Raw genomic sequence first — 19,996 nt, 5'->3', positions numbered from 1 at the left:
AGCTCAAGTCTGTAAAATAATGGATATGCATGTAGAATGTCTGTCCAGCAGGGAAGGCAATACATACATATACCAAGGCTTTTTCCCCCTTACAAGGGAGGTAGCCAAAAAAGGAAAAGGCATAAATCATTCCCACCCATTCCATCCCAGAATACACTCCACACCCCTCCACCCTCCCTCTTATCTTAGCACCTCCTGGATGACAGGTCATCCCTGCACCCTGTCCACTGCCCTGGGTCAGAAGCAGTGTCGCAAGACACAGCACATCCACAGCAAGGCCGCTTCAATAAATCGGCGACCTCCCCTCTCCGTTCCCCCATGCATAAAAGGAGAAGACAGGGAGAAATCCCTTTGGACTGCGTCAAATTTTGCTCAAACATACTACCTCACCCCCCATCACCCCGCCAATTCCACCTCATGCATCACAACATCATCCATATACAACCATTCTCCATTCACCCGTCTTCTGTCCTCTCCCGTCCTTCCTCAACAGACATTCCCCTCTTTCCCAAAGCCCCCTTCACCCCATCCATCCACCTCATCCAAGGACGTCCCCTCATGTTCACTCCCTCCACATCTGCCTTCCATACCTCTTTTACTAGTCTTTCTTCACTCATTCTTTCCATGTGTCCAAACCATCCTAATACTCTTTCATCAACCCTATCTCCCAGCTCCCTTTCCACCCCTGTTCTCCTCCTCACCTCCTCCTTTCTCACTCTATCTAGCCTAGTAACCCCCATCATACTTCTCCGACACCTCATCTCAAATACATTTAAACTCCTTCTCTCTTCCTCTCTTATGTTCCATGTTTCTGCCACATACAGTGCTGTTGGCACAATCACTCCTTCATATAGTCTCCTCTTAGCATCCATTCCTCATTACACTCTTTAATCCACCAAGGCATTTACTCGCTTCTCTCAATCTACATTCAACCTCCACCTTCACTCCACCTTTTCCTGCCACATTTGCACCCAAGTATCTAAAACTATCCACTTCCTCCAGTCGCTCTCCCTTAATGCTCACTTCCAGTCTACTGCCACTTTCACCCCTTGTACATCTCATCACTTTACTTTTACCCACAATGCAGAAAAAAAAAAACTAAATGGAGGGAGGACATAAATGGACAATTGGATGACATGGCCCAAGAGACGTTCTTCTCTTCTGTTTCATAAATTAACTTGAAAGGATGAGGGTGTGTGTCACCATGGTCTTGGATCACGTGCTGGAGTCGTGATTGACAGTTATTCACCTCCCTGATGAGAGCTCAGAGCTCGTATGACCAATCTATGGGTAATACTGTGACCTTACACGCACACACACACACCCAACTCCCCGCCCACGAGAATTGGAGTAACGACTCGAAGTGCAGCGATACTGAAATTATTTCAGCCCTGAGCAGGATTCGAACCTGGACTGCCATAGTGACAGTTGGGGACTCTACCAACTGCGTGTGTGTGTGTGTGTGTGTGTATGATCATATGATAATACAGTGGGTGTGAACCAACTCCAACTGCAAGAGCTGTACCTTCCTGCATTACCTTTGACCCCAGTTGTGTGATAGGAGAGAGGCAACCCTTCATTCCCAATATGCTGACATGGGAGGAGTGGTTGAATGGGCTTTATTCTGTGTATGTGGGATGTGTGCTTTGACTTAGCCACCCCTCTTAATTGGGGGGGGGGAGGCATTTGGTATATATGTCAATATACTGTCATTTCAAAACTAGGATTCACACTTAAATTAAGATGTTCTAATGATTTTATCACATCCAATGAAGATTCAAAGTGAACAAATCAGTGGTGTAAAGAGCATTAACAAGGCCAAATTAAAGGTGAATAGATTAGGTTGAAGAAGCCATAAAAACACATGGTCAAAATGTCAACCATGCAAAAAAGTGTGAGTGAAAAAAAATTAATTTCTGCCAAGAAAAAGGCATTACTATCAAGAGGGAAAGTATTAACTTACCTTGTGTTTGTATCTCTGATGATGTTGATAAACTCAGCCTCCATAATTTGACCATCAAAGTAGGTAATAGGATCATCAAAGGGATATTCATATCCCTGAATACACTCACACTTGTAGCCACCTGTATCAAACCCTCTACCTTGAATGGGAACACACTGCAAAGAATAGGCATTCATGAATTCAAGACCTAAGGCCCATATAAAAAAAATCGCCACTTTTACTTCATTTCCCCCTTACATGTTATACTGTTGATATTTGTGTAGAATAAGAATTTGTATTGTTAAGACCACTGAAAAATGCAAATGCAAAACCATTACACTTCAAATACAAAATACTCTATTCACCGGAGCAGAGAAGAGAAAGAGGAGATCTACTATCTATAGAATCATGAAAGGAATGGAAATCCTTGATAGGAATGATTTACTAAAATGGGACAATGGAAAAATAAGAGGCCACAAAAAGAAACTCAAAAGGATAACTACAAAAGAGATCTGGAAGAAGAAGAAAAAGAAGAAGAAAAAGAAGAAGAAGAAGAAGAAGAAAAAAAAAAAAAAAAAAAAAACACACACACACACAAAGTGCTGGATACCTGGAATAATTAAGATAAAGAAAGTGTGTGCAAACACTATTCAAGATTTTAAGAAAAAAATTTGATGGTGAAAGATACAAAGATGGGTCACCACGAGCATAGCTCCCTTCCCTTATAATACAACTAGGTAAATACACTTAAATAAATTTTTGACTTACATAGGAGCTTCTCCTGTCACACTTGTGGGTATTTTTGAAGGCATTCTGAACCCAAAAGTCTTGTGGGCACTGGTTGATATCCAAATTTTTAAGAAGTGTGGTGATTTGTACAACACCCCTGAGAGGAAAATTACAATGAACATATCACTTTGATGAAAAATAGTGCTGAAATAAAGAGAACATAATAACATTATAAGTAAAATACACATATATATACTTAAAGGCCTTTTTCATCCTATAAGGGGGTAGCCCTGTGAAAGGACACCACATAGTCAGTGGCTCTCAAACTTTTTTGTGAGCGACCCTATTTGGAACATTTCAATCCTTCACAATCCAGAATAACGTAAAAAAAAAAAAAAAAGTGTACAACTTTTAACAAAACTACATTAACAGAGGATGAACACACATTACATAAGTAATGTGCAGTTAAAATAAAAATTTAATTAGTCAAGTATTTGAAATACTCTGAAAACGTAAGACTTTTCCGTGTCCCTGTGACCCATCAAAATTGATCTCACAACCCAACTTTGGGTTGCGACCCATAGTTTGAGAACCACTGGTCTGGATGAAGGCAGAGGTTGGAAAGAAGTACAATGGAGTATCACCAACGTTCAATTAACCCAAAGACATTGCCAGACTTCAATCTATCTATACATCTATACACCAAGGGGTTCTTCCTTATGAGGGAGGTAGCCAAGTCAAAGGCATGAACCCTCTCCCACCCAACCACCATCCTTGTTTCCCTCTTATTTTTAGAACCTGCCTACTGCCTTGGGTCAGAAGCAATGCAGCAAGACAGCACATTCACAGCAAGGCAACATCATTTAGTCAGCAACCCCATCTCCTTCCCCTCATGCAGAAAAAAAGAAGACGGGGAGAAATCCCATTGGGCTGCATCAAAATATCATTCACACATACTCCCTCATTCCCCACCCACTCCTTTCCATGCACCACAGTATCATCTATTGGTGTATCCCCTACTCCAGCAGACTCCTACACAGCAGTCTCATCTTGCTGTGCAGTGACTCGAGGGCTGCAACCAGAACCTCTAATGACTCAGTAACTATGTCAACCCTCCTTTATTCCTGGATTGACTGATTCAATTTAGGCAGAGGTTGAGACATGGGAGTTTGACCAGGGGTCTACAGGAAAGGGTTTATAAACAATGCCCAGTTATAAAACAACAGCTCCCTATCCCTTCCAGAACATCTACAACATGCAGAGACTTCAAGGGTCCTCAATGACCCTAATCTCAGGTCTTCTTACCTTTGTGGGAAAAAGATCTAATGAGAGTTGCAAAAAATGGATAGAAGTAAAAAATTTACTTGATACCTCTCTGAGTTAAAATTAATCACCAAAACAGACAAAAGTACTGTGTGATTGGTAAAAATGTATGAAAATATATACATACAAGATACAATAAAGACATACTTGAACTCTAATTTCTTCCTCAGAGAGTCCCATCCAAAGAACGGGGCTGAGTATTTCATAATCCATGACTTAACAAGGCCGGTGCAGTCAAATTCTGGTGAGCTCCATTGTCCATGCCGAAGTTCCGCAGCCCTAAAATTCCAAACAAGTGCATCAATATTTAGTATTTTGTTGCTGATGACCATGACTTATATCCTTGGGGATAAAATCATATCAAAGAAGTGGTGTCACAGAATTTGTATATAGGAAAGAATTAAAGGAGGTAGCAGAATGAAAGGATACCAGTTCTATCTATCCATATACCAAGGGCTTTTTTCCAACCTTACAAGGGACCTTGATGTGGATGTGCTGTGTCTTGCGACACTGCTTCTGACCCGGGGCAGTGGACAGGATGCAGGGATGACCCATCATCCAAGAGGTGCCAAGATAGGAGGGAGGGAGGAGGGTGGAGGGGTGGACTATATGGGAAATGAAATGGGTGGGAGTGATTTCTATGCCTTTTTCTTTTTGGCTATCCCCCGTGTAAGAGGGAAAAAGCCTTTGGTATATGTATGTATGTATGTACAAGGGAGGTAGCCAAATCAAAAGGCATATGCCCAATCCCATCCAACACACTTTCTTCTCTCTCATCTTAGCCTCATCCTTATATCCTACCCAATGCTCTGGGTCAGACACAATGCAGTGAGTCACAGCACTACCCCGGCTCTCCTCCTCATTTCTCACTCTATCCAACCTTGTAACCCCTACCATACTTCTCAGTCATTTCATCTCAAACACATAGGAACAAAGATTGGAGAAATTACAGTTGTCAACATTGGAGCAGAGAAGGGAAAGAGGCGATTTGTTGACCATTTTCAGAATTATGAAAGGGATGGAAGTTCTTGATAGAGATGACCTATTAAAATGGGACAAGAGAGAAACAGGACACAAAAAGAAACTAAAGAAAGACAGTTACAGCAGAGACCTGAAAAAGAATAGTTTCCCACATAGAGTGATCGATGTCTGGAACAAATTGAACAGTGAAACAGTGAATGCCAGAACTATACATGATTTCAAGAATAAACTGGACGTGGAGAGATACGAAAATGGGTCACAACGAGCATAGCTCCAGTCCCGTAAAATACAACTGGGTAAATACATTTAAACTTTTCCTCCCTGCCTGCATCTCTTAAATTCCTAGTCCCTGCCCCATACAGTGCTGTTGGCACAATTACCTCTTCATATAATCTCTTTGCATGCATTCCCAGATGACTATTTCTCATGACACTTATTTATTTGCTTCTCTCAGTTTTGATTCTGCTAAAAATTTACATAGAGTGTAGAGGATTTAGGATGGGGTGGTGACTGCTGATGTAGTAAGGACCACATCTGGTGTGACTATACCTTAACCACTTCCATACGGTGATGCCTATATAGCAGCACGAGGAGCAAGTGGGTACTCAATGATGCCAACGTCGCCATCTTGATTATATTTATTGTAGTCGTACCTACGTAATTTCCATTCTCTCTAAACTGGCTTCATCAATTTTCTATGGTTATCAAAATACATGGGTGAAAGAGAACGAACGATTGAGCACTGACTTTATTTTTTATAATGCGATTATTATGACGCAACATTGCACGTCAGGCAGCTAATGCTGCCAGACGTGCGATGTGCCCCGGAGTGAAGAGGTTAACTAGTAGAACTACCCCTCCCCCCTGTTCTCTCCTTACTCCCGACACCCTCCCCACTAAACTCCCAAACTCAAAATCAACCCTCCCTATCAACTTAGTTTTGCTTAATGCCTACACATTCATCTTCCTTCTCAAACATCCTACCTATCTCTTCCCTTTTACTTTCATCTGTACCACCCACATACATTAAAAGACCCAAACCTTAGGGTCCCCACAGGAGAAAAAATGAAGTTAACAGAAAGAGACCTTGGGTCCAGTCCAGACACAGTGTGTCCCTTCAGGGCACCTCCTAATGGAGGTAAAGAGGTTGATGGGTTTTGAAAATGAGCAGCTTCGTTGTCCATCTTACAGAGCCATCATATGCAGGTAATTGTCAAATCAATATATCTGGTATGTAAATACATTTAATTATTTTACCTGTAGTACGTTGGATATCTTTCATATCTGATGGGGTAGTGTCCTGTTTCATTATATCTGAGTTTCAGCTTGATCCAATACTGCTCCAAATCATCAAAATTTGTGGACCAACGAGTTTTCAGGGTCCTGTCAAAATAATAATGATTTTTTTTATTTACTCCAACAGTAAGTGAATCTAACAGGAAAAAAATATAATAAATAAAATAAATAAAATAAAAATAATAATGATGTTAAATGAAGGAGTGCAAGAAGAAGCTGAGAGAGGAGTGGGAGGGAGTGAAGGATAGAGTAGAACTAGGAGCAGAGGAGGAATGGGAATGGTTCAAGAAGGGAGTCACAAGGTGTCCAAAATTGGTATGTGGAACAAGGGATGTGTTATGTTGCCCTGGCTGTTAATTTATACATGGATAGGGTGATGTGAAAAGTAAATGCATGGTAAATGGGCTGGGGATTGGAGACGGTTAAAGAAAATGGAGAAAAAAATGGGAGATAAGACAATTGTTTGCTAACCACACTGCACTTGTGGCAGGATCAGAGGAGGGATTAAGGAAGTTAATGACAGAACTTGGGGAGGTGTAAGAAAGAGGGAAGTTGAAGATAAATGTAGGTAAAAGTAAGGTGATAAGATGTACAAGGGGAGAATGTAACAGCCAATTGGAAGTGAGTATTAAGGGAGACTGAAGGAAGTGGATAGCTTCAGATACTTGGGTGCAAATGTGGTGGGAAAAGGAGTGGAGGTGGAGGTGGAGGTAGAATGTAGATTGAGAGAAGCAAGTAAATACCTGGGGGGGGATTAAAAAGAGTAATGAGAAATAGACATTTGGGAATGGATGCTAAGAGATTGCATGAAGGAGTGATTGTGCCAACAGCATTGTGCAGGGCAGAAACATGGATCATAAGAAAGGAAGAGAGGAGTTTAAATGTGTTTGAGATGAAATGCCTGAGAAGTATAGTAGGGGTTACTAGGCTGGATAGAGTGAGAAATGAGGTGAAGAGGAAAATGAGGGTGGAAAGGGAGTTGGAGGATAGAGTTGATGAAAGAATATTGGGGTGGTTTGGACACATGGAAAGAATGAGAGAAGAAGATTAGTAAAAGATGTGTGGAAGGCAGAGGTGGAAGGAGTGAACATGAAGGGGTGACCAAACATGAGATTGATGGATGGGGTAAAAAAATCATTGGGAAAGAAGGGAATGTCTGTTGAGGAAGAATGGGAGAAAACAGAAGATAGGGGTGAGTGGAGAATAGTGGTGTATGGATGATGCTGTAATGCATGGGAGTGGGTGGGGGTGAGGGAGTAGGTTTGAATGATATTTTGATGCAGTCCAAAGGGCTTTCTCTCCATCTTTTATTTTTCTGCATGAGGGGACAGAGAGGGTGAGTGTGTGGGGGGTGTCACCGATTAAATGAAGTTGCCTTGCTGTGAATGTGCTGTGTCTTGCTACATTGCTTCTGACCCAGGGCAGTGGGCAAGATGCAGGGATGACCCGTCATCCAGGAGGAGCCTAGATAAGAGGGAGGCAAGTGGTGTATGGGAGTGGAGTATGATGGGGATGGAATGGGTGAGTGGATTTTAAGTGTTTGATTTTTGGCTACCTCCCTTATAATGGGGAAAAAGCCATTGGTATATGTATGTAAAATGATGATGATGATTAAAAAAAAAAAAGAGAGAGAGAGAGAGAGAGAGAGAGAGAGAATGAGAACAGATTAAGTTGAAATAAACTTTTTTTTACCTGAACCATTCTTTATTTGTATACACCTCATGCGAGGCATTAAGACGTGCCAAGTCTTCCATGACATACTTTCTAGTGTTGAGCTTCTTTTTATATGCTACAGGTGCGAAGAGTGAACGTTTGGGAAACTTGTTACGATCCCAATACACACCAGCAGCCCAGACCTAAAAAAAAATATATATATATGTATATATATATATATATATATATATATATATAAAAAGGAGAAAACATATCCACATGTCCTGCTTTGTAGTAAGCCATGTAATATATTGTGGATCCACGCCTATCCATGATTCACCATTTGTGATTCCACATATCTGCAACTTTTCTTATGGAACCTAACTACTGTACATTCATGATTTTCCCACCTATCTGTGAGGACTTTGCCAGGAATGTGTTATGTTGCTTTAGCAGGTCAATTCATACATGGAGGAGGTGGTGTGAGAGGTATGCAAGGGTAATGGGTCAGAGATTGGAGATGGTTAAAGAAAATGGAGAAAAGTGGGAGATTAACCAGTTGTTGTTTGCTGATGACAGTGCACTTGTAGCAGGATCAGAGGAGGGATTGAAAAATTTAGTGTCAGAGTTTGGGAAGGTGTGCAAAAGAAGGAAGTTGAAGATAAATGTGGGTAAAAGTAAGGTGATAAGATGTACAAGGGGAGAAAGTGGCAGCAGACTGGAAGTGAGTATTAACGGAGATTGGAGGAAATGGATACCTTTAGATACTTGGGTGCAAATGTGGCAGGGAAGGGAGGAGTGGAGGTAGAATGTAGATTGAGAGAAGTGAGTAAATGCCTTGGGGGATTAAAAATTGTAATGAGAAATAGACATTAGGGAATGGATGCTAAGAGGAGATTGTATGAAGGAGTGATTGTGCCGACAGCACTGTATGGGGCAGAAACATGGAACATAAGTGAGGAGTTTGAATGTGTTTGAGATGAGGTGTCTGAGAAGTATGATAAGGGTTACTAGTCTGGATGGAGTGAGAAATGAGGTGAGGAGGAGAATATGGGTGGAAAGGGAGTTGAGAGATAGGGTTGATGAAAGAGTATTGTGATGGTTTGGACACATGGAAAGAGTGAAGAAAGGTTAATAAAAGAGAGGTGTGGAAGGCTGTTGTAGAAGGAGTGAACATGAGGGGGCGACCAAGGATGCGAAGGATGGATGGAGGTAAAAGAAGCATTGGGAAAGAGGGGAATGTCTGTTGAGGAAGGAAGGGAGAGGACAGAAGATAAAGGTGAATGGAGAATGGTGGTGTATGGATGATGGTGTGATGCATGAGTGGTAGTGGTGGTGGCGGGGGGGAAGTATGTGTGAAAAATAAATTGACGCAGCCCGAAGGAATTTTTCACAGTCTTCTGAAAGTGGCAGTAGACTGGAAGTGAGCATTAAGGGAGAGCGACTGGGGGAAGTGGATAGTTTTAGATACTTGGGTGCAAATGTGGCAGGAAAAGGTGGAGTGATGGTGGAGGTAGAATGTAGATTGAGAGAAGCGAGTATATGCCTTGGTGGATTAAAGAGTGTAATGAGGAATAGACACTTGGGAATGGATGCTAAGAGGAGACTGTATGAAGGAGTGATTGTGCCAACAGCACTGTATGGGGCAGAAACATGGAACATAAGAGAGGAAGAGAGAAGGAGTTTGAATGTGTTTGAGATGAGGTGTCTGATAAGTATGATGGGGGTTACTAGGCTGGATAGAGTGAGAAATGAGGAGGTGAGGAGGAGAACAGGGGTGGAAAGGGAGTTGGGAGATAGGGTTGATGAAAGAGTATTAGGATGGTTTGGACACATGGAAAGAATGAGTGAAGAAAGACTAGTAAAAAAGGTATGGAAGGCAGATGTGGAGGGAGTGAACATGAGGGGACGTCCTAGGATGAGGTGGATGGATGGGGTGAAGGGGGCTTTGGGGAAGAGGGGAATGTCTGTTGAGGAAGGATGGGAGAGGACAGAAGACAGGGGTAAATGGAGAATGGTTGTATATGGATGATGTTGTGATGCATGAGGTGGAATGGGTGGGGGATGGGGGGTAATGTAGTATGTGTGAGCAAAATTTGACACAGCCCGAAGAGATTTCTCCCTGTCTTCTCCTTTTATGCATGGGGGGACGGAGAGGGGGTGTCGCCGATTTAATGAAGCGGCCTTGCTGTGCTGTGTCTTGCGACACTGCTTCTGACCCAGGGCAGTGGACAAGGTGCAGGGATGACCCATCATCCAGGAGGTGCTAAGATAAGAGGGAGGGTGGAGGGGTGTGGAATGTATTCAGGGATGGAATGGGTAGGAATGATTTTATGCCTTTTCCTTTTTGGCTACCTCCCTTGTAAGGGGGAAAAAGCCTTGGTATATGTATGTATGTTCTCTATTTCTGCATGAGGGGATGGAGAGAGGGGCAGGGTCACCAATTTAATAAAGCGGCTTTGCCGTGGATGTGCTGTATCTTGCAACACTGCTTCTGACTCAGGGCAATGGGCGAGATGCAGGGAAGACCCATCATCAAGGAGGAACCAATATAAGAGGGAGGGAGCGGGGTGGATGGGAATGGAGTATGTGGGGATGGAATGGGTGGGAGTGGATTTCATGCCTTTGTGTTTTGCCTACCTCCCTTGTAAGGGGGAAAAAGCCTTTGGTATATGTACGTAATATTACTCAGAGTAAAGGAAAACAAGTCATACAGCAGTGACTTTATATTTTAGAATGTGAGTAGTGTGATGGAAATTACATATGGCAGGTGATACTGTGCATGAGAATTTGAGTTGTACTGAAGTGGTTAAGAGGCATACATACATATACTAAGGCTTTTTCCCCCTTCCAAGGGAGGTAGCCAAAAAGGGAAAGGCATAAAAACACTCCCACCCATTTCATCCCTAAATACACTCCACACCCCTTCCACCCTCCCTCTCACATCCAAGAGGCACATCCATTATTTCAATTTTTTGCAATTTGCAAAGATTTTTGGAACCTATCCCTCTTATATACTGGGTATTCACTGGATACCAAACTCTCATCCACAACCTATGGTATCTACAGTATCAATACTAAGACCAAACTTACCTTGCTGTTGCCAAGAACAATTGACAACACTTCTCCCATCATCTGATCTTCTGACAAGGGCTGGTCTACTACTCGTGTACCAGAGAAAATCTCAGTATGGTCAACAACCTGTTGAAAGAAAAAGAACAATGTGAAAAATTAAAATGACCAGTATATTATATTATATTCTGGATTATATTCCTGGAATTAAAGGTATTATAAGAAATAAAAGGTTTGATCAATGAATACTGAGACGGCTTTGAGGAGAGAAAAAATAATAATAATAAAATAAAATAAATAAATAATTAAAATAAATAAAATAAAATTAAGGGGGCCCTAGGTAAAAGGAAAATGTCTGTTGAACAGGGAAGGGAGAGGACAGGAGATGGGTGAGATTAGAGAATGGTTGTGAATGGATGAAGAGACATGTCCTAAAGGGATTCTTCCTTGTCTTCTCTATTTACTCATGAAGGGATGAAGACGGAGGGATGTCATGCAAATGAAGCAGTGGGGGTAGATCCAACTTTGACTGTTGTTGTTGTTATTCCCTAGAGCAGCGTTTCTCAACCAGGGTTCTCCGGAACTATGCACTTTTGATTTTTTTTTAAATTTCATATACATAATATCACTAAACACGCACCACATATTCTTGGTTATTGTAATAATGTAATATAGACATAATCCTATCTAACCTATTATTATGATGAAAATAAAATGAAAAAGATATATATATATATATATATATATATATATATATATGTATATGTGTATATATGTGTATATATATATATGTATATATATGTGTATATATATATATATGTACATATATATATATATATGTATATTTATATATATATATTTTGTGGAGGGGTTCCTTGAGACATGCAATTTATTTTAAAGGTTATGCAAGGATAAAAAGGTTGAGAAACACTACCCTAAACTGTCCGACCAAGCAGTCTCCTCTCCCTGAGGAATGTCACGGATGGAATAAGATATTCCCACAAATCCTTTATAGTGTAGTGTGTTGTGCATGCTCGTATGTCTTCTATAGCATGGGGTGAAGCATTATGCCCTGGACAGTTATTTGTGATGCAGTCATCCAGCCTCTTCTGGTAGGATAGTGGATAGTGGCAGCACTACAGCCTGGCCAAGTTCTCTGTCCTCTCGGGAGAGAGGATTCTGAAGGATGGCTGTTAGCTTTGACTGTTGGACCCTGCTGTGGAGGCAGGACCGAAGCCACAGGGTGGCTATGGAGGGGTTTAGCCCCCCCCCCCCCCCAAAAAAAAAAAAAAACAAACTCTGAAGCTTGTATATTTATACATTTTCAGTCATTTTTAGTATACAGTGATTATCAGAATAAAACTACAAGTTAGTTTGCAGCAAACAAACTAATGGGTTGAGAGTATTTGCTGCAAACATACATCTTTAAAATATTATCTTGCAACTTGGTGTTGGCTGTATATGCTTGTACCGTATGACTCATATATGCCCAATGCACTGTTGGCCCTGACTGATAATCACAGCAATTGATCATTCATTAGTGGTGTCACAACACTGCTGTATTCCTGTTTCCGTAAGTGTTATACTGGTACATGATTAATAATTTTTATTGCATTGATTTTTCGAAATACTACTAATACTTGTAACCAAAAAAGGGGCTATATGAGGCAGTGCTCGTGGGCTCTTCAGTAGGCATGGCTTGAGTGGCTGAAGGCAATGTTTTTAGTCAGGCAGTCTCTTTGGGTTGGTGTGGGGACGCAGCCTGCCATCAATTATGTAACCAAAAAAAAAAAGAGGGGTTTTGGTACATAAGGTGATTTACCTGGTGATGTAAAGCCTTGGTAGGACTATTGGTGATTTATTTTCAGGTGTTGCAGATATGATACAAAGGGAAAAAGGATCTTCCCTAGTGAGATAAGGGAGAGACTCCCTACCTCTACTGACTAGGTCCTTGACCTACACAGCCCTATGTATGATGGGCACAGCCGTTTGTCAATAAAAAGGGGAAGTGCTTAGGTAGGCATGTTGTTGTGGGTTACTATATAGGAAATGTGTAAGTCATTAAACATATATATATAGATGTTAGTTCCATTGGCTACCTCCCTTGTAAGGGGGAAAAAGCCTTTGGTATATGTATATGTATGTAGTTCCATTGTATAAGGTTTAGTTATATGATTGGTGGACATGGCTAGATGTGGTGTATATATTGAAGTTATGGTAACGTAATTGGGTTAGGTATGAGAAAGGGGTCAATGGATCTGTTTGGTGATATTAGGCATCTCGTGTTGGTGATGCTGCGGGGTTGTCATGTTTGTATTATGTAGCATATAGATAGAAGAAATAGTAATACTTTTATGGGAAACTTGAGGAGGAGGATTGCTGTCCATAGTTTCACTGACTGGAAACCTACATCCTGACAGTAGCAACCAATGGTCGCTGGGCTCCCCCCTTGCATTTCTCTGGGAAGAAATGGACTGTTGTCTGTGTTCTATCAATGTGTATCTATTTCTATGACAGTGGCTGGTAGAAGGAGGGGAACAAGTGCTATCTGTCAGCTCTCCTTATGTGAAAAATGGAGAAAAAAATAGTTGAGAAAAAAAATAGTTGAAGTGAGTTCTTAGACCTCGTCTGGTTACTATGAGGCAGCCCCCAGGACCCACCCCACTACCAGATAGAGGTGGTGGTCATGGGATCTGAAAACAAGTGATGGGAAAACAATTCTCTTTGGTGCTTGGTGTAGCCAAGAATCTCCATAATAATTTGGACTCATTATAATAAGATTTAAATATCATATAAATGATGGGACAAAATAATTAACAAAGACATAAAAATTTGACATTACTGTGCCAAAATGTGGGAGAGGAGGAGGGCGAGTGTGTATTATATATATATATATATATATATATATATATATATATATATATATATATATATATATAGAGAGAGAGAGAGAGAGAGATATATATATAACCTGCAAGAAAGAAATGTGGGAGAGGAGGAGGGTGAGTGTGTATTATAAATGCATCAGAGAGAGAGAGAGAGAGAGAGAGAGAGAGAGAGAGAGATTACCTGCAAGAAGGAGCTGATGAAATTGGCTAGTCGGAGGGCCATTCTTGCTTCATTTTCAAACTGTTTTTCTGCTCCATAGGCTATGTCTCCTGGCAGGAGTAAGTCATCAGGTTTGAAGGTCATACAGTTTCTATCGTTTACTGAGTTGATAAACTTGACAATAGCATCAGCATTCTTGTGTTCCGAACGAACTGAGGCAGGACCAGAAACATTATGGAATGACCTCTCCAAATACTGCAGCCGCTCAAAGGGATCGGATTTGTTGTAATACACTGGCATCTTTTGTATCCCTGAAAAAATAAATAAATAAATAAATAAATAAATAAATAAAATAAATAAAATAGATAAATAAATAGATAAAAAAGAAAGAAAAACAAAAATAAAAATAAATAATAAAATAATAATAATAAAATAAAAATAAGCTTCTTTTCCTCAAGCATATATTTCAAAGTATTTCTTCTCTACTTGATTCACCCCCTTCCTTTCTTAATTTCCTTCCAAAACATCTTTTTTTTTTACTTTCAACATTTTCTGTCATACTCTTACCCCATTTCACATCTGCTCTCCATTTTGCCTCCTTTGTCTTATGCTTTACTTCTCTTTTCTTTGTACTTCTCATGTGATTCTCTCATCCTATTTTGCAACCATTCTGTGAATACTTGTTTCTTCTCTTCTACACCCTTCTTTGTTTCCTCATCCCACCACTCACAACCCTTCCTCTTATTTCCTCCCATCCTCCTTGTTCCACATACCATCTTTGCACATCTTGTGACTCCCTCCTTGAAACACCTACATTCCTCCTCCACTCCTAGTTCTACTCTATCCTTCATTCCCTCCCACTCTTCTCTCAACTTCTTCTTGTACTCCTTCTCCTTTTCTTTCTCATTTAAGCAGTTTACTCTCAGCACCTCCATGTCATTTTCCTTTTTCTCCATCTATCCTCCACTCTCAGCTTACCTTCCATCAAAAAATCATCTGATATTCCAACACTCTTTTCCCTAAGAACATGTACATCCAAACTGTCTACTTTCTCCTGGTTACCACTATATAGTCCATTTTAGCCCTATCTACCACCCTCTCCCATGTGTACTTATGCTTTACTTTCTTCCTAAACATTGTGTTAGCTATCATCAACTCTCTAGACACATCTCCACCATCAACACTCCACTATGATTTTTTCTTGGTACTCCACACTTCCCAACCACTCCATCTATTGGTTCCTCTCCTACCCCACAATTGAGATCTCCCAATACCACTGCATTGACATTTCTCCCTAAACCCTCTATGCACTCATTTAAATCTATCCAAAAAACCTCCCATTCCTCTACACTCTTCTCACTACCAGGCCCATATGCACTTACAAAGACCTAGATCTCCCTTCCCAATTTCACCTTTATCCACATTAACCTCTTCACTCCGGGGCACATCGCATGTCTGGTAGCATTAGCTGCCCGACATGCGATGTTGTGTCATAATAATAGCATTATAAAAAATAAAGTCAGTGCTCAATCGTTCGTTTTCTTTCACCCGTGAATTTTGATAACCATAGAAAATATGATGAAGCCAGTTTAGAGAGAATGGAGGTTACATAAGTACGACTACAATAAATATAACCAAGACGCCAACGTCGGCATCATCACGTACCCACTTGCTCCTCATGACGCCTACGTAGGCGTCACCGTATGGAAGTGGTTAACTTTGAAGAAACCTTCCACTCTATACCACACACTTACCTGTCTCTTCACTTACTAATATAGCCACCCCTTCTCTCCCTTATCCATTCTTCACTCCTGACACCCTCCCAACTTCAAACTCGCCCCTCCCTTTCAACATAAGTTTCATTTAATGCCAATACATGCATCTTTCTTCTCACAAACATTCTATCTCTTCCCTTTTACTCTCATCTGTACCACACCTGTGCACATTAAAAGACCCAAACCTTAGGGCTCTGGTTGGAAAACTCCTCCCAGATCCTCTTTTGCATTTTTTTTTTTTTTTTTTTCAGGATGTTTCCTTTGAGGTTACAGAGAGTAGGATGCCCAGTCCTATCACCTGTCCCATTTTTGTTGCCTTTTAAGACAAGTGAGAACATCTAGTGGCAGTAGTCTTTCTCCCTTACCACAATATTTGGCAAAAAAGGGAATGTATATTCAGAGAAGTGGTACAGGACAGCATAATGGAGGGACAGTCGCAGTATAATAAAGTAGCATAATTTCTCTATGAATAGAGATTTCCTCTATCACAGACAAAATGATGTGTGGCTCTGGTCTATGGGGGGAGGGGCATATAGACCCTAAAGTATCATCTGCATGCTACTGAGCAGATTTCAACCTCACAAAAACATGCAGCCAATACCCCAGACAGGTAAATACACAAATATATACTACTTTCCAAGGCACCTTTCTGTAAATTATAAACAAGAACAAGACAACAAATGTTTGTACTTACATCCAATGGGAACACATTTAAAGAAGTTCCTATACTGGATATCTGTTGCCCTCTCTATCATTTCTCCTAAGTACGGTCGTCTCACTATATTTGGTAATCGATGGCCAGGGTTACATCGACACTGATAACCACCTCTTCTAAACCCATAACCATCTAGAGGCTCACACTAGAAATAAAATGATTACAATCAGTATTAGAACTTTCACACTACTGGACAGGGTCTTTCTTCTCTTGACCCAAAAATATTCATAGCTGGAGGTTAGGTAAAAAGGATCCAAGAGATTAAATTATACAACACAGCAGAAACAGAAAATATGAAGAAATATATCTTCAGTCTTATTCATTTCTTTTCCAATATCAAACTTAGTACAGGCAGAAAAAATCTACTCTTCTAGTAACAAAACAATAATTCAAAGATTGCACATGCAAGAATATAAATACCATTGTAGTTGATTCCTTGCATCTTGATGTATGAGAGAAATAATTAGGCCCATCGTTTCCAGGACCTTTGGGACATTGATTTATGTCAATCCGATCTAAGTCAGTCTCTAAAACAGCACTGGCAACGTAGGTAGGATATTCAATATGTCGAAAAGTAGTGTGTCTGTGATACAAATCCGCTGTAGGTGACAAAAGAAAGGGAAAAATACATTTAGTAGACCACAAAAGATATCAATTCAAGTAACATTATTGAGACATGCATCCTTCAGGAATCCATTCATGGCCACTGTTTCAGCCTATACATTATTGAAGAGATTTTGTGGTGCTGTCTGGATGAGTGATTGTAAGAATATGTAGTGTAATATACTCTGTGTCTTCAATGTGGTGACTGCACCGAAGGTGAGTGACAGTTTGCTAGGTTAATTCTGTATTGGTATTATTTCAGAGTAGAGTTGTGATCTGAACATGGTCATTCTTGCTCATCTTGGCACTGATTCTTCTGTTAGGTTGATTTTTGGGGGAAATGGCTGAATGTACAATCAGTGGCATATTATGGAGAAAACAAAAAATAATCAAAAAGATACACAAGATAAAACTAAACATAGAAGTTGTCTCGCTCTTCTCAAGCAGATACAATCCTCCTTATAAAGGGGTGGACAAGTTGAGGCTCATGCCTACACCAAAACACCTTATTCACCCTTCACATAATGCTAGCCTACTATACAATTACACAATACAAACTATGCTCATCAATCATTACACAAAACTGGAACAGAACATTAAATCAGCAGCCTATCTTATGAAACTAAATTAAGATATAAGAAATAAATAATGCTAGTTTATATTGCATAACTTCCTTCATAGCCTTCAGACTAAATCTTCAAGAAATTTACCTATGGGAGTGATGGCTGGAACAAGCCACTTGTCTGAACGCCCACAATCAAAATAGGGTCGAGTGAATTTCACAGGTCCTGGATTTTCATCAGGAGCATTAGGACCGTGGAAAGTGTAGGTTTCGTTAGTATTATTTGCATACCTGATCTTCACCTGTGGAAAAATGAAAATTACCAACTTGTGTGTTGAATCAATCGATCAGTTACCTGATCTGTGAGCATTTGTCAAGATGGAAGGAAACATGGAGCAACATTACGCCATCAAATTTTGTGGGATGAACAGATGAGCCAAGCGAGTTTCTATTGGCGGTTTAACAGATTTTTTGAAGGAAATGAACAGGTTGAGGATGAACTAAGATCTGGAGCACCAAAAAGTGCACGCAAGGAGGAAAACATTGAGGAAGTGCAAAGGTTAGTGATGCAAGACCGTCGAATATCTGTGAGGATATCTAAGGTCTACAACCCAATCAAACAATTCTTTTTCAAGACTTTGGTATGGAGATACTGAAAACCTTGCTGCTCTCTTGGATTTCAGCATTTATTTAAGCTGATCTTTAGGCTTTCTCCACCCAAACTCCCTTTCTGTAGATCTGTTTCCATGTTTTTCTGCATAATCCACCACTTTCAGCTTAAAACGTACTTCATAGCTCTTTCTCTTATTGGTACTCATAATTAGGGTTTGCAGTTATTAGGCCTAAAACTCCGTGCAATCTACCATAGACCTAACAGTACGATAGGCCTAGTGGAAGTTTACGAAAATGATAATTTTTTATTACGAAAATCATAAGTTTATTTAACTTACTTTACGGGATGTTACGTTACACTACAAAAACATAATTTGCGCACATATCATAGAAACACAGCCACTAGTGAAACAGGTTGTGTACGGTAACATATGGTAAACAAAGGGTCAAGGTTGCATTGCTTACAAACACTATAAAACATGCAAAAGAGTTGGAAAATAAACTATTTTATGATTTTCTTGTAATTGATATATGATTTTCTAGCAGCAATAGTTCAGTTTAAAGCAGTGAGTTGGTAGGAACCTTTGATATATATATATATATATTTTATGCATACAAAAGGTTTGAAAATTTTTCTGAAGCATATTGTATGAACACCACTGAAATTCGGTGTCATTGTCACATTGAAATTGCCAATTGTTGCAACTTCAGTGTCAGATAAATGCTGTCCTTAATTAATGTTGAGTGGAGGTTACACCCCTGATTTTGGTGAAATATTTAAGTTAAAAAGAGTGACCTATACGTGAATATATACGGTACTTCACCATCAATTGTTCTCACTGATGCATATGGAGCAAAATAATACCATAGCCAACACAAACCTGGTATGTTGTGAGTTCATCTTGTCTTTGATTGGTATGAGGAAGCCATGCATAATACCATTCATTGACGCGGTAATCTTCGTGGGTGTAATTGTGGGATCTCATACCTTCGGTTGGGATAGCACCCAAGTCATCAACTTGAATGAAATTACGTGTAGAAACTCTTTCCAAATGGACTGGATCATTATAATCATCCATTCTGAAAAATATGAGAAAGATGGACAATGGGTTACAATAGCAAACCATGATGACAAACTTTTAATACTACAATAAGGTGAAATATAGAAATGAACATCATACTTATACATATACCATGGGTTTTTTTCCCCCTTACATGGGAGGTAGCCAAAGTCAAAGGCATAAATCCACTCCCACCCATTTCAACCCCACATATTCCACTCTCATTCACCATCCCTCCCTCCCTCTTTTCTTGGTTCCTCATGGATGATGGATCATCCCTGCATCTCATCCACTGCCCTGGGTCAGGAGCAATGCATCAAGACACAGCACATCCACAGCAAGGCTGCTTCATTTAATCAGCAACCCACCTCTGTCCCCTCAAGCAGAAAAATAGAAGATGGGAAGAAATCCCTTTGGGCTGTGTTAGAATATTATTCACATATATTCCCTAACCAACCCCCATCCCCCACCCACTCCCTTCCCTGCATCACAGCATCATCCATACACAACCATTCTCTGCTCACCTCCATCTTCTGTCCTCTCCCTTCTTTCCTCAACAGACACCCCCTCCCTTCCAATGCCCCTTCTACCTCATCCATCCATCTCATCCTCAGTCACCCTCTT

The 19,996-nt window shown here is 40.4% G+C and overlaps 1 protein-coding gene across 1 annotated transcript in view; it reads right to left on the bottom strand.

Annotated features, from left to right (window-relative positions):
- The window catches only part of LOC143020056 (uncharacterized), a 33,566-nt gene that overhangs the window by 4,948 nt on the left and 8,622 nt on the right, over nt 1-19,996 (bottom strand). The window contains exons 4-14 of the mRNA XM_076176227.1: nt 19,193-19,391; nt 17,848-18,001; nt 16,955-17,133; nt 16,514-16,679; nt 14,066-14,355; nt 11,018-11,125; nt 7,964-8,127; nt 6,233-6,358; nt 4,142-4,273; nt 2,711-2,828; nt 1,964-2,118 (exon numbers count right to left, since the gene is read on the bottom strand). Of these exons, the coding sequence (XP_076032342.1) occupies nt 1,964-2,118; nt 2,711-2,828; nt 4,142-4,273; nt 6,233-6,358; nt 7,964-8,127; nt 11,018-11,125; nt 14,066-14,355; nt 16,514-16,679; nt 16,955-17,133; nt 17,848-18,001; nt 19,193-19,391 (1,791 nt within the window). The remainder of the gene's footprint in view (nt 1-1,963; nt 2,119-2,710; nt 2,829-4,141; nt 4,274-6,232; nt 6,359-7,963; nt 8,128-11,017; nt 11,126-14,065; nt 14,356-16,513; nt 16,680-16,954; nt 17,134-17,847; nt 18,002-19,192; nt 19,392-19,996) is intronic.

Source organism: Oratosquilla oratoria, chromosome 38, assembly GCF_046742065.1.
Source record: "Oratosquilla oratoria isolate Oo_2021 chromosome 38, ASM4674206v1, whole genome shotgun sequence".
NCBI lineage: Eukaryota > Metazoa > Arthropoda > Malacostraca > Stomatopoda > Squillidae > Oratosquilla > Oratosquilla oratoria.
The sequence above is the reverse complement of the archived record's forward strand: the minus strand, read 5'-3'. Positions and strand labels throughout refer to the sequence as shown.